This window comes from Pseudorca crassidens, chromosome 13 (genome assembly GCF_039906515.1).
Source record: "Pseudorca crassidens isolate mPseCra1 chromosome 13, mPseCra1.hap1, whole genome shotgun sequence".
Lineage (NCBI taxonomy): Eukaryota > Metazoa > Chordata > Mammalia > Artiodactyla > Delphinidae > Pseudorca > Pseudorca crassidens.
In genome coordinates, this window is record NC_090308.1 from 38112750 (window position 1) to 38128419 (window position 15670).

At 37.3% G+C, this 15670-nt stretch overlaps 1 protein-coding gene across 1 annotated transcript in view; it reads right to left on the bottom strand.

Moving 5' to 3' along the window:
- CLVS2 (clavesin 2) overlaps window positions 1-15670 on the bottom strand; it is a 74141-nt gene that overhangs the window by 10294 nt on the left and 48177 nt on the right. Inside the window, exons 3-4 of the mRNA XM_067702219.1 lie at window positions 12485-12595; window positions 6428-6648 (exon numbers count right to left, since the gene is read on the bottom strand). Of these exons, the coding sequence (XP_067558320.1) occupies window positions 6428-6648; window positions 12485-12595 (332 nt within the window). The remainder of the gene's footprint in view (window positions 1-6427; window positions 6649-12484; window positions 12596-15670) is intronic.

Genomic DNA, 15670 nt, shown 5'->3' on the forward strand with positions numbered 1-15670 from the left:
ATCTGAATAAAATCAATCTTACTCTTGAAAACTTTAAGAAAAGTAGAAATCCCTCTTGTTTAGTCAGGAGCACTTTATGATTAGGAAAGCAAATAATGTGAAAACCCCTTGCACATGCCTTTGATAGCAGGCGGGAATTATATCTCAGTTCCTCACTAGGAAACAACATAAAACTGGGAAGGAGGAAAGTCAATGAAAAGTGCTACTGTGGTGGCAGGAAGCTGTCATCTTAATGGCTATGGCATTAAAGAAGCAGCTGCCCTTTTAAATTCTCCTCCATAATGAATTTTTCCCCTGCTGCTGCATTCCAACCATTTGGCTATTGCTGTGGCAATATGCCTCTTCACAGACCTCATTAATTTTCAAAAAGAAAGACTATAAGCTAAAATACAACCACACATGCTAATGAAGAAGAACAGCAATGGAACTAATTATCAAAGCAAAAATAATTACAGAATTAACTGATAAATTGACTCCTTCATTTAAATAAACTTAAATTCATTTCTAAAGAGAGAATGAAAAGGAAGGTGAGAACTTTAAAATAAGGAGGTTTATTTCCTAAGTCACTTTCACTATTTTACCTCAATAATAGGTATTAGATGCATATGTCAGAATGGAGACTGGCTGCAGTTGAATGTGGGGTGTGTGTGTGTGTGTGTGTGTGTGTCTGTGGGTGTGCAGGAGAGAGAAAGAGACAGAGAGAGAGGGAAGGAGAAGGAGAAATGATAATTTATCTTAGAAAAAAGTACATGAATAAAATACATTTTAACACAATTGACAATTGCACAAAGCACTTAATAATTAGACTTGTAACATTGTTTTTCTTAGACTCAACTGAAATAATTGGTTTCCCAAGATGAATCCATGCTAAAATATACAGGGGTTCATTTAATGTCCTGCACTAGAGGGTTACTTGACAACGAGTACCCACTAGACTATAAATTCCATGAGCAGGGACTTTATCAGTTTCTCTCCTTGCTGTGAACACAATGCATGTCACAGAGTCTGTTACACAGTAGGATTTCGATTAACTTTTATCCAATAAATAGTTTCCATACTGAAAGAAGATGGCTATCAAGCATTCAAAGCGAAGAGTGATGAAGATAAAGCAATTTATCCTGTGGAGAAAGAAATTCTTAACAAAAAACATTTATTTTAAAATTCTCACAAAGTTAAATATATAAATGTTGAGGCATATCCTAATAATATATTCAAGTACACACCAAAGCTCTTCAGACAGCACAGAGTCTACAATATAATCATTTGCCATAATGTTCTATTAAAACACACATCATACAAATACACATACACATGCACACACATCTTTTAAATCCTTACGTTCCTTGACTACTTTTACTATCAAATGTAAAATAGATAGCTAGTGGGCAGCAGCCGCATAGCACAGGGAGATCAGCTTGGTGCTTTGTGACCACACTAGAGGGGTGGGATGGGGAGGGTGGGAGGGAGGGAGACACAAGAGGGAAGAGATATGGGGACATATGTATATGCATAACTGATTCACTTTGTTATAAAGCAGAAACTAACACACCATTGTAAAGCAATTATACGCCAATAAAGATGTTAAAAAAATTTTTTTAATAAAAAAATATTAGAGGATACGGCAATTTTAATAAAATAGTTTAAATTACAGTGCACTATCCAGCCTGGGATTAAGTTCCTAGTTTGCTTTTTTTAAAAAGTCTTTATTGGAGTATAATTGCTTTACAATGGTGTGTTAGTTTCTGCTTTAAAACAAAGTGAATCAGCTATATGCATACATATATCCCCATATCCCCTCCCTCTTGCGTCTCCCTCCCACCCTCCCTATCCTACCCCTCTAGGTGGTCACAAAGCACCGAGCTGATCTCCCTGTGCTATGTGGCTGCTGCCCACTAGCTATCTATTTTATGTTTGGTAGTGTGTATATGCCCTAGTTTGCTTTTATCATGCACTACAGATGTCAGAATTGTTGGATGATGAATGCTGCTGGCTCAATACGCAGAATGATTCCTCAATAGAACAAGCCAGGCAGAAACAATTTCTGATTAAGATTTTTTTGATATTTAATTGCCCCAAGTGTACTGTTGTTTTAGTCTAGATTTTCTTTTGTGCTCTCTTATACAAAAAAACAGGGTTATTTGTGCAGGATCATAACTGTTAATAAATTGGTCTGTTTCAACTGCAATAGAGGAAGTTACCTAACATTAACTCACAGTACATCTTAGCAGTCTCCAGCCTCTACTGTCTTTCAATGAATAACTTTTTTTCCTCATGAAAACCTATAGTTTAACTTTAATTATCCAGGTATCATTTATTCATTTATTATGTATCTACAATATTGTGCTATACCTTAGTGTTTAAGAGACTAGATTTTAGACAGAAATGGATTCCAATTCCACCTTCTGCTATTTATTAGTTCTGTGACCAAGGGAAGGCTATTTAAACTTCCTAAGATTTTGTTCCCTTATCTGTAAAATGGGGAAAATAATACCTACATCATACAGATGTATTGAGGATCAAGTGCAATAATGCATGCATAACCCCCGGCATTAATTCCGGCAGATAGCATATGGTAGTGGTTAAGGAAATAACTTAGAGAACACTATTACCTGTGTTCCAGCATTAGTATTGTAGCTTTGGAGCTATGTGAAATGCAGAAGTTACTTACCTTCTCTGTATCTGGGTCTCCTCATCAATAAGATGGGTATAGTATTACCTTATTAGTTGTTTAGAAAAGCAAAGGAGTTGATGTATACAAAGCATTAGGTAGGGTTTGGCACGTAGTAACAATAGGTGTTGAATATTATTTAATAAAATGCAAGTGCATATTACCATTAACAACATTAGTGTTGATGCTCACTGCAACTGTTGTGTGCCAGACACTATCCTGGGTCCTAGAGGCATAAGGTAAAAGACATTCCCCGAGTTCAAGGAACCCATTCTCTAATGAAGTTTGTATTCTTTCACATGATTATACTATCTCTCCACAAATTTACACGGAGGAACATAATCTTCTAGCTATACACGTAGCTAAATTCACCCAAAGGAACAGTTATCTACAACTCTTTGGTGAAGGAATGATTTTTCCCCTCTCAATCTAAGAATGATATAAAACTGGAAAAGGAGATGGAGGAAGGGTGGAACCTAGAAACAATTTTCTCCCGTCCTTGATGGGGAACTACCATCCCCTGCCAGAGAGAAGATAAAAATAAAGTGAAACAACTTTCTTGATCTCATTCTTCAGGAGTTTTCAAAGAGAACCATATAAGCTTCATATGATACAAAAGCTACACCAGACAAAGGATGTCTGGAATTCCAATCAGCCCATGTCAGAAGCAAGAAACTCAGGGTTGGGGAGGTCATCGTGCTGTAAGCCAAGTCTTCAGGGGACAAAATGTCCTAATTAATTGGAGAAGAAAATCAGGATCCAAAAAGACTTCAAAATGTGGATCGCCTGAACCAAATCTAACAAGATGATGTCAATTAAAATAATGTGCTTGGAGGAAAAAGCTAAACACAGAAATAAAGAATTATGAGGATAAGGATCTATAAGTAAAGAGACCAGTTTTAAGGGGTTCAATATGAGTCAGCAATGTGCCTTGGCTGCTTGAACGGCAGCAACAGTGACAGCAACAGCAACTAAAGGAAGCCAATGAGGTCCTCACTGCAAAGCCAGAATTCTGGAACCTCTATGCAAGTAATGATAACGTCAGATGTCACCTCTACAATTCTAAACACTGCATCTAAAAGGGGCCACTGACAGACAGCAGAGGACTCCTTCATTCATTTAACTGGTGCCTAGTGAGCATGGTTTGTGTGCCAGGCTCCACTCCAGGCACTGAGGATTCAGAAGAGAACAGGATAGACAAAGCCACTAAAGTCTCCCTGAAGCTTACATTGCAGGACAGGGGGATAAATAACTAAATAAAATCAATCATTTCACTGACTAATAATGAACTATGAAGAAAATAAAGAAGGTGATTGATAGGAAGTGTCTAGAATGAGTAGGAAGTAGAGCTGATTAAGACCTGGTGACTGAGAAAGACCAAAAGACCCTCTTGAGGAGATGACCTTTGATTGGGGCCAGCCATTGGAAGACAGAGGAAAAGAATATTCCAGCCAGAGGTGACAAGAATAAAGACCTTTGGATAGGAACAAACTGGGGAGGCTGAAGGAGAATAAAGAAGGATGTTGTGTCTGAAAGGTAGGGGAGGAGAGAAAAGGTAAATAAACTTAGAGGAGAGAGGTAGGCAGGATCAGATCATGCAGCATATTGTAAGTCTCGATATGGAGTTGATTGTATTCATTGTATAATCAGCAGTCACTTAGAAATTCAAAGCAGAGAAGTGAAATGATCTGATTTACATTTTTAAAATATTATTTTGACTGCCACATGGATAATATAATAAATGGAAGGTAGGGGAGCAGGGTAAAGGTGGAGGCAAAGAGAGCAGGTAGGAAGTTTTGGAGGAAGTGTAGGTGATGGGGATGCAGCTAAGGCTGTAGAGGATATGGAGAGAGGTGTGCTCAGAGGAGGGGACCACATTAGTTAACAAGTCACAGAAGGAGGGGCTAAAGGAAATGAGCATTGCTAGCTGGCAAAGGAAAAGACTAAGGGACACCTATGAGAGCTGTCTCCAAATCCTCCTGAAGCTCAGTTCTACAGTGAGGGCACTCTGTGTCATGCTGTCACAGAAGAGTAGACAAGATGTATATCAACAACATGAAAGACTCTGTACCTCATGGATTGGAACCTTGTTCCATCACATATAGACTATGTGACTTTGGGGATACGAATATCTGTTTAACAAGGTTGCTGTGAGAATTAAATAAGTGAATGTTACCAAAAAAGTACCTAGTAAGGGCCTAACTCATGAGAAGTTTATTAAAAATGGTAGATTGTAACAATTATCACTGTTAGAATTTTAATTTTTATCAGAAGGAACCTATTCTTAGGTAATGGCTTTTAACCATTTTTGTCTTAGACAACTTTGAGAATTTGATGAAATATGCCTTCTCTCCAGAAAAAAAAAAGCACTATATATACATTTATATATCTATATATACATACATACATTCAAACATATACACACACAGTTTTGAATACAACTTTTATCACTTTACAGACCACTTTGAGAGTCCATCAATGAACCCCTTTGGTGAGAAGAGCATATAACTCAAATTAGGAAGCCTTGTTTTAAGAGGAGGGAGTTGAAAAGCCCAAACTTGATTTAAAGATAAGCTTGTCAATTAGTGGAGAAATTAAAGTTGAAGATGTTCCTGGCCTTTCCGTTCTCTCCAAGGAGTTGTGGAGCAGCCTGGGGAGAGAAAGGCATCACACCCTGCCCCCCAAGAACAGCAGCAGCTGCAGCAGCAAATAAAAGAGGCCAGTCTCAAAGATGCCACTGCATGAGTCAGTGGTGACCGAATGACCCTAAGGCTTTCCTCAGAGAAGGATGCAAGATAGTGCTTGCAATGACATGGGAGATGCCCTTGTGTCCTCCCTGAATTACGTGAAGAGAGACTTGTAGGAGCTGTGGCTCCTATATTTCCAGGATAGGAAATGAACCAAGAAATAATATTTGTGATCCAAATGAACGCTGGGCTGGTGTGGCCTGGGGTAGCATAAGAATTAGATGTCTTCATCTAATTGCTACAGAATGCAAACTCAGAGGCAGTTACGCATTTGTGTGTGTCTGGCAACCCCCTTGCCCTCGATCACCAGTAGATCATGGCTGGACATATGTTTTACCCATATTGGATACAAAACGCCTAGGAAAGTTTTTATTACAGAGCATGTGTTGAATAAATACCCATTGACTGAAAGAAAACAGGCCTAATAACACTATGAGAGTCAAAGCAGGAAATCAGATTCTGACTCAACAGTGAATTCTGTAAAGATTAAAGCTGTAGGGAAAGACAGTGTTTTGCCCCAGGAATGGCTAGACAGAAACTTTTAAACAGAAACTTGGCAGAGATGCTGAAAAAAGAACGTAAGCTTTGAATGTTAGTGTTTGAAGTGTGTGTCTGTTCGCTCTATGGATCCCTTCCTTCAAATGAAATCTTACACAGGAGTCCAAAAATTTGTTTAGATAGTCAGTCTCACCGCAGTGGAGATGGGCACTGTCCCCACCCGCTACCTGCTTGCCCTGAAGCACTCAACCAGAACCTTAAAGAACAGTTTGAAAAGCCACTGGATTGGCTGACTTCTAAGGGGCCAGCTGGATTGTGAATTTGGAGCAACATTGAGTTGAGGTTACCTTGAATGAATTTATCTTTGACTTGAAACTCCTTAGACATCCAATCATAGGAGCATGAAAGGCTTTAAAATGTCATCAAATAGCTACTTCAGAAAAATATAAAATCTGGAGTTGTATCAGGTGTCCCCACCCTGGCCCAGCCCGCTTCCCAGCAACCTCCAGCATACCTCTTCATGGACTTGGGGGAGAGTTCCTTCTCTACCTCCTTCACAGGCATGCTGTAGGAGTCCACATTGTATTCACTGTCGTCATCATACTCGTGGTCTAGCAGTGTTCTTGCCCAGGTTCCCATATCATAAGGGGGGAGCATTCCTCCAAACTCAGAGGGCAAAATCTCAGGATGAATTAGTTGGTGCAGACTGTTCAGGTTGTTACCGTGCAAAAATATCTACAAATGCAAGAAGAGGGTGGGAGAAAACACACAGAGGAGAATAAATATCACCCAGATTTTGGGAACTGGGCGGGGGGTGGGGGGGATGGAGGATTGAGGATAGGAAAGTCAAAGCAAGAGTTTTCCATGTCTGTTAAAATATTTAAGCCCTTCATCTACTCTGTGAAACAGGAAGGCTGGTTCTGTAATCCTAATACTTCATATAAAAATCCTGAGGCTCAGGGATTTTAGGTAGCTTCTAGAAGGCCAGATCATTATTGGTTTAAAGAACTGGAACAAGAAATTTCGTTTCCTGCTTCATAGCTGGGAACATGAGCAGAATCTAATGTGCACGTTGATCTGCACATTATCCTGGTGTTAGCTGTACAAAGCTGATGATGTGCATAATGAATGCTGTTAAAAGACTCTTCTCATAAGGACTCAACAACTGCTGAGCCCATTCACGTTATTAAACCCAAAAGCTGTCACCAGTATGGCTTTCTCTTTATCTTCGGTAAAAATAAGAATACTGTAACCACTAAATTACTGCTTTATAATACAAAGTATGTGATGTAAATAAAAGTAGATTAGCATCATCACAATGAAAGGTTGACTGAAGTTTCACATCCCAAAGGACCAATGTTCTATAATGTTGCCAGCATCTTCTCTGCTAGAGATTTCCATGGTTATCATTCAAATCAGAAATGGAATGAGTTGAAACTGTAAAGCTGTGTGCATCTGTTAATTATTCTTATCACTCTCTACATACAGCTTTTGGTTAAACTGGAGAATTATTTAAGCTACATACTCAAGATTTGTTTCTCCATAAATTGCTACCTCTTTCCTCTTCTTTCATTTCAATCTCAAGACTTCAGATCAGTCTTCTCTGATAAAGTACTCTTGTCACCTCATATAAACTTTTATATTTATTTAAAGATTATAATTTATAAGTGGCTTAGAAATCTCACACTTCAGGTTCAAGATGAACAGAGGTTCATCTTGCTTTCCATACTTTTAGAATCCATGGAAGTAAATATACTGGAAAACAAAGACTAGTCTATATCAAATAAAATGAGAGGAGTGGGAGTCACCAGTCAACAAATAATTTCAACAAATTGTGGAAGAGTATAAAAGCATCTGAGATTGGGTCACTGGTCAAAATGATCACAGCAAGTGGCTGGTGGAATACATAATGTGGGGCTTACAGAGGTGGAAGATACTGTCTTCCCCAAGTTAAATCAGGTTAATTGCACTTTACACCTTCCCCTTCCTACTTACAGAGCACAACAGGAAAACACACACACTCTCTCCCTCTCTCTCTCTCTCTCTCTCTCTCTCTCTCACTCTCGCTCTCGCTCTCGCTCTCGCTCTCGCTCTCGCTCTTATAATTTTCCTGGGAAAATTAAGTTCTAGCACCTGAAATCCCTACTTTATTAGGTATACAACCTTTATTTCATCAGATGTACTACTTCATGTCAGAAACCTTATCTTTCAAGTCATGCAAGAGTTAGGTAATAAATCCTTAGAAAAGTAAATGTAATTCACACTACTTCTCTTTTCACTAACACTCTGTTCCCTCCTCCCTCAACATCACTTTCAGCTTTGGCCTTGTTTCCTCTTTCCCTGAAAAAATAGGGCAACCAGATGAGACCCACCCACTAGCATCTGTGTCCATATGCTTTGCCTTTGCTCCCAGCACAATGGAAGAATAAACTCTACAAAGGCCAACCCCTCCACCTGTGCACTAGAATTCATTCTCTCTTCCACTCAGTTATATTTCCCAAACAATTCTCTCTTGTCTCTCTCACATCATCAGATTTCCTCCTCTTCTGTATCTTTCCCATCAAAGAACAAACATGCCAACTCTACTCTTCCCTCCCCCACCATACAGATGCATAAAACCTCTCTTGACCTTACCTCCAGTTATTATCCTATTTTTCTCCTTCCTTTCATTGCAAAACTCATCAAAGGAGTCATCTATATTCATTGTCCAAGTACTTTTGTCCCATTTTTCCTGAATCGAATCCAAATAGGCTTTGCCTCCCACCATTGCATGAAAATAGCTCTTGTCAAGATCCTTCTCACTGCTAAATTCAGTGTCCAATAATTCTCTGTCCTTATTTTCCTTAAACTCTCAGCAGCACTGGATATAGTAGATGGCTCTCCTCATTGAAACACTTTCTCCCAGGATCTCTTGGTTTCCTTCTATTTGATAGATGCTTTTTTCAGACTCTTTTGCTGGTTATTCCTCACCTCCCCAGCATCTTAACATCAGAGAGCTCCAGGCTTCAGTTCTCGGATTTATTCTCTTCTCCAACTATACTCACTCCTTAGTGATGTCATTCAGTCTAGTGCCTTTAAGTATTGTCCATACACTGAAAATTTATATTTTGAAGCCAGACCTCTCTTTTGAACTGCATATTGGTATTTCTACTCCCTATGTCACACCTCCACTTAAATGGTAAATGGGCACCTGGAGCTTAACATATCCAAGATTGAACTTATAATTCTCTCCCCCAAATCAACACCTCCCTATTTTCAATGTCAGTTAATCGTACAAATATGCTTCTAGTTTCTCAGGCCAAAACATTTGACTCATCTTTTACTTCTCTCATAATCTAAGTTGTCAGTAAATTCTTTTGGTACTACCTCCAAAATCTATCCTGAATTCAAACATCTGAACAACTCCACCCTTACAACCCTAACACAACTCCCATCATCCTTCACACTGTGTTACTGCCTCCTAACTGCCCTCCTGACTTCCACTCTTGCCACCAACACTCTATTCTCAACACAGCAGACCGAATGACCATGTTAAAACATCCATCAGGTCACATTATTCTGCTCATAATCCCCCATTGCCTTCTTCTTTCTCTTAGAGTAAGTCCTATAAGATCCTCTATGAACTCTTTCTGTGAGCACATCTCCTACTACTCACACCCTGCTGGAATATGCCATGCACACATTTGTCTCATCATTTATTGAAGTTTTACTATATTCTCCCCCGTGTATATTTTTTCTTCCTCCATTTCATGCAAGAAGTCTGGTTCTTTGGGTCTCCTTTGCCTCAGATTACCTTACAATTATACTTAGGCTGAACTTTTAAATTTAAAAAAATTTTATTTTCCTAAACCGTGCCATTGAAGAGATTATGGTAGCTGACCATAATTATGGTAGAAAGAGGGTAGAATATTTTTAAGAATTAGCAAGGAATAGAATAGCAAGCCCACGATTGAGGAAGAAGTGGAAATTTGTGACAACTAGCAGGAAAACCTGTTTCCTGTCAGCTCTTGGGGTGTGGCAGGACCACATCTGTGGACCAGCTGAAGAGTGCAATAGGGTAGTGGACTGAAACCTCGCCATTGGTTTCTGGCTTCAGTAAAGATGCTGAAGCATCTCCTTCTGCTGGAGCAGAAGGAGACCTTAATTCAAGGAACTAATACTAGCTTGAACAGTGAGCATGTCAAAAGTGGCCATGATGGATGGGAAGTTAGGCTCTACATGAAAGATTCTAGACACTGGTGAAATTTTGAGAAGAAGGGACCCCTGTCAACCCCTAAGGTTGACATTCCCATCAGCCCAGTATGTTGGAAACTCAAAGTCTGATTTAATTTAAGAAAATGAAGAGCTAAATGTCTACTGTGAAAGAGGATTCACGACTCTTTCCTAGGTTTCCTTTTACCAGTTTTTCAGAACATAGATTTACAGCATCTGTGTTATAAGTTGTTTGAGTAATACTGTAATGCTGAATCACTTGGGATTCCAGTAAGGAAATATAATAACGTTGCATTGTGCATTGATTATATACTTAAAAATTAAAGGTGTTTCAATCTATAATTATTTTCTCATACAAAAATTTCCAAGTCATATAGTTTTAATTAAAATGGTAAAATTCAAATACCTCAATTCCATCTGGAATAGTGCTAGCAATGCATTCTTGTAGGCATTGTCAAAATCATCAAATTCCATCAAATAACCCCCAAACCTAGAACTTTCCTTGTTTTGTAGACTTGAAACTCTTCAGTCTTTTCAACAGAGCAAAATCATGTCAAAATCATGTCACAACAAGTCACTCCTGCACTCAAAGTCTTTCAAGTGCTCCTCATTTCACTCTGACTGAAAGCCCAGATCTTTACGACAGTGTACAAGACCCTCTATGAGTGGGCACACTATGCTCCTGCCCATCCAGTCCCCTAATATCCTCCCCAGTAGCTTATTCGTCTCCAGCTTTTCTGGCCTCCTTGCTGTTTGTCAAATATTCCAGGCCTGTTTCTACCTAAGGACCATTGCCTTTGCTAGTCCCTCTACCTGGAACAGTCTTCCCAATACATCCACATTTTCAGCTCTACTACCTCCTAGCTGTGATTTAGAGCAAATGGTTTCACTTTCTATGCCTCATTTTCCCATCTATAAAAGGAGGAAAATAACAATGCTTACCCTAAAGCTTTGTTGGAGGGACTAAATGAGTTCACATACCAAGAGTACTTAGAACAGCACACGGCATAGCGTGAACACTACAAAAGCATTCATTAGTACAATTTGTGCTAAAAGCCCCAGCAGGTATTTTGGATGACCTGATCATCCCTTCATAAAACAATGCTGAAAGTGTTTTTTCTGAGGCACATCAATACATTTTTCCAAATTATAAAATGTAAATTAATATGAATCTTGGTGGTAGAAATAATTCCTAATATAAATTATAATTGTTTACAGAATTCTTCCTCCTAAATTACTAAAACATATTCAACAAATTCATAAACAGAAAACTGTTCACAAATGTTTGACACCGACACATACTAACAATGATTTCACTTTCACACTCACAGTAAGGCTTTTATGGCACTGAGATACCTGAAGTGCCTTCTCATTCATGAGAAACATGGAAAATTATCTTCCCTATGGATTTAGAAGTAACTATATTTTCCTGTGGAACTAATCATTTGAAAATTGGTCACAGCACAGTGGTAAAAATATCTCTAAATGCAGAGCTATTTGTATTCAAATGTTAACTCTACAACTTTACAGCTGTGTAAATGAATAAGCAAGTTATTTATCCATCCTAAGACTTACTTTCCTCAGCTTTTCAATAGGAGATGATGCTTACTAAGTTTACTTTTCAGAGATGTTTGGAGGATAAAATGAAATAATGTACATTAAAATGCATTTTAAAATATTATCAATAGTGATAAATGTGTTCGGTATTTACAATGTGCCATGCACTGCATTAAATAATTTATATAAATATTCTTATTCTCAGAAAAATGATTATTTTGGAACCTACTTTGAATATCCTCATTGTTGGATAAAACTGAATCTTGGAATTCAAGTAACTTGTAATTTAAAGAGATATTAAAATTTCTATATATTAGTATTCTTTCTGAAATGTGTGATTGATCAAGACAATCACTACAAAATTATATTAGAGATCACAAAATTCACTATATTCAATGTAATACATATTGTGAAATAACTAACGCCTATTTATAACATAAAAAATTATAACTTTTCCCTGCATATTACTTGAAATTAAGTGTACCAATAACAATATAGTAACACGGTATAATTTTTTTTACTTTTAAACTGAGGCTTTAATGTATAATGAATGTGCTAAAATGTTCCCCATTTGTGGAAAAGCAAGAGAGCTAGTTTTTAAGTATTTCTTTCACAGATACACTGTTCAGAATTAATCACAAGTTTTTACATTTTGTAAAATATCTTTTATGTTATCTTTTAGAGTTATATTCAATACAGAAACACATTTTACCACAGCACATGTTATACATACAGTATGCATCATAATTTATTGAACGGGGGAGCAGAAAGGAAATAAAAAAACAAAGAAGCAAACAAATACCCTTTTCCGAGTCTTCTCCTTCAGGAAAGGCCGGATCACGGTATACAGGGCATGGATATACCATGGTTGGTTGACAAAATGAATTCCTCCAAATCGTGCTGGGAAACTATCCTAGAGTAACATGGCGGGGAAAAAAAATCAAAACACGCTTTAAAACACTGAGAAGGTTTAGGGAAGGCCATATGGTATACAAATTTGTTATTCCGTACACTTAAATGATTATGTGTATAGCTAAGGAGAAGAAAGAAGGAAGAACCTTAGGAAGAACCTTACTGCAATTAATCATTGTAACTTTCATACAGAAACTGAAGCAATATGGAATAAAGCACATCTTTCTCAAGAATAGGTTGTTGATAGGAATTTCAGCATTTTTAGGAGTGCCACGTTTTAAGCCTGCAAACTGCTAACAGTCATTATAGACCAAGAAATATAAGTAAAAGACTTTAGAAATTTGTCAAATAATGAATCTATGTTAGATAAGTGTCTATTAAAATGTATTTAAATTAAAATGTTTTATTAAATTTCAATGTAGTTATCTATAATGTGAGGACAGTCAGATATCAAAACTCACTTTATTCTCTTTATTTTATTACCAACTTTACTATAAACACTCTCCTTTCCTTATTCCAACTACAAAAAAAGGAAACACGCTTAAGCAAAATAAAAACCTGGAATTGTAGTGTAAGAAATTTGCACATGCATTTTGCCAAGTTAAATGAAAGTTAAACCCTCTGAGCTCACCCAACAGGAGGAAAACGGGGCTATCACAAAGCCAGCCTCTCCTTCAGCATGAACTCAACCATGTAAGGTTTGCATCTGAAGTGATGTAGAGGTGTTTTCCTCCTTTCTGTGACTAAATAGGTGCATCTCAAGTCCACCCCCAATTCTGAAGAGAATCCTTAAGCCAAATAAGTTACACCATTTGACAGTGCTACGGATTCTACGTAAATGGACATAGATTTTGCTACTGGTTCAACATTCCACGCTGAACTGACTACAAAAGTCTCCTTTAAAAAACTGTACCACTGGAAGTGTCTCTTGAGTGGCATCATAATAATTGGCATACATCTAGATTCTACTGAGAACATAAACAGGAACAAAAGAGAAGAAACTGAAATAATTGTAGATCTATTTTCTTAATTTAAATTTTCTCTTGAACAAGATTCAAAAGATTTAAAAACATGCATGGTGTAACATCATTAAATTATTTTGTTTTTAGGGGACACTTATGAGCATTAGAAATTCATTAGTGATTTTATATATTGATTTTTAGAGTCAACAAACATTTTTTCTGCAACAAAATTTCTATCTTTGAGAATAACACACTACGAAAAAACCACAGTACTTCAAATAATAAATACATTCGTAAGCTGTGTCTTATTTTATGTCAATGTCTTACTTCTTTTATAAATTTGTAGCTTTCATTCATCAAGAGTATTACAAAACAGAAATGAATCAGGTAGAAATGCAGACATAGTGTCTTTTAATTTTTTTATTTTTTCAGCTAAATATGCTTTTATTTTCATATGAAAAAATACATCTGACTTCCACATAGCAGGTTACTTTTTAAAAAATTTTTATTGGAGTATAGTTGCTTTACAATGTTGTGTTAGTTTCTACCGTACACAGGCATAGAGAACAAACATATGGATACCAAGGGGGAAATGGGGGGGGGATGAACTGGGACACTGAGGTTGACATACATACACTATTGATACTACGTATAAAATAGATAACTAATGAGAACCTACTGTATAGCACAGGGAACTCTACTCAGTGCTCTGTGGTAACCTACATGGGAAGGAAATCCAGAAAAGAGGGGATATATGAATCATATATGTATATATGATTCATAGTGTCTTTTAAAATTATGACATTTTTATACATAAAATGAAGATAAATAATGTATATACAATAAAGAGAATACTAATATGTGCCCTCCACTCAGCTTAAGAAATAGAATATAATTGGTAACCTTGAAGATCACTGTATTTATATATTCTTTCATTTCCCCCACATTTTAAAATTTCACATTGTATTTCAAATATAAGGATTTCTCTTGCTTATATCAATATTTTATTTTATAAATGTTACAAATATATAAATATTATATTTTTATTTTGCATATTTTATATATTTTATATATATATATATATATATATATATATATATATCCCTTAAAACATACTGTTAAGTTTTTTAAGTACTTAAGCTTTATAAAAATGTCATAGTCAATGTGGTCGGGTAACAGTGTTTTTGCGGTTCGTTGTATCTGAAATTTAAACACGTTGTGCATAGCTATAGTTCATTGTCACTGTTGTATAGCATACCATTGTATGGAACACCACAGTTTATTTTCTCCTGTCCCTGCACATTGTTTTCCAAATTTTCGGTTTGTTTTGCTATCACCAACACAGCTGCTCTGCAGACTTCATTCTCAGAAGTGTCTCTTGTGCACGTTCAGGTGTATGTGCAGGGTATTTATCTAAAAGTGTTAACGTTGAGTCATAGAGTGTATACAGTTCAACTTTACAAAATTGTTAGGAGCAAACTGCACCAATTTATACTCTTCTTTCCCCCAGTAATGCAGGAAAGTTCTGGCTGCTCCACATACTACACTTGGTATTACCCATCTTTCTAACTTCTGCCAATCTAGTGGGTGTAAAATAGATTCTCGTGACACTTTAATTTGTTAGTTGCTTCGTCTTTGCTTATTTTAATTCCATCATTAATAACATTGTTTGATAACATAACCATTTTACACAGAGGTGTTTTGTTTCTGGGTCCTTGAGGGCCTGAATTTGTTATCTCTGCTGGTCTTGTTCATGATATCTTGTTTATGGTGGATCATATTTGGCTAATATTAATCCTTGGGAATCCTGAAAGAGATAGTTTGAGGATGCTTTTGTCCCGACAAGACCTATATTAGCTCCCACTAGGTTCTATCCCTGGATATGGGAGAGGCAGAGAGGTTCCTTAAATGTTTCCTGGCCAGCAGGGATTTCCCCAGCACAACCTTTCCCTAAGGATGCAGCACCTGGAGGAATGCAGGTTCTCACATCCAGTCCCCAACTTGCCCTCAGTGTGTGCAGGCCTCACGTCTTCTCCTGCCCACCGTGCACCCCCAGCAATCATTACTCTCCCAAACTCTAGGTTCCTACAGTCAACATTGGCCTCCAGAACCAC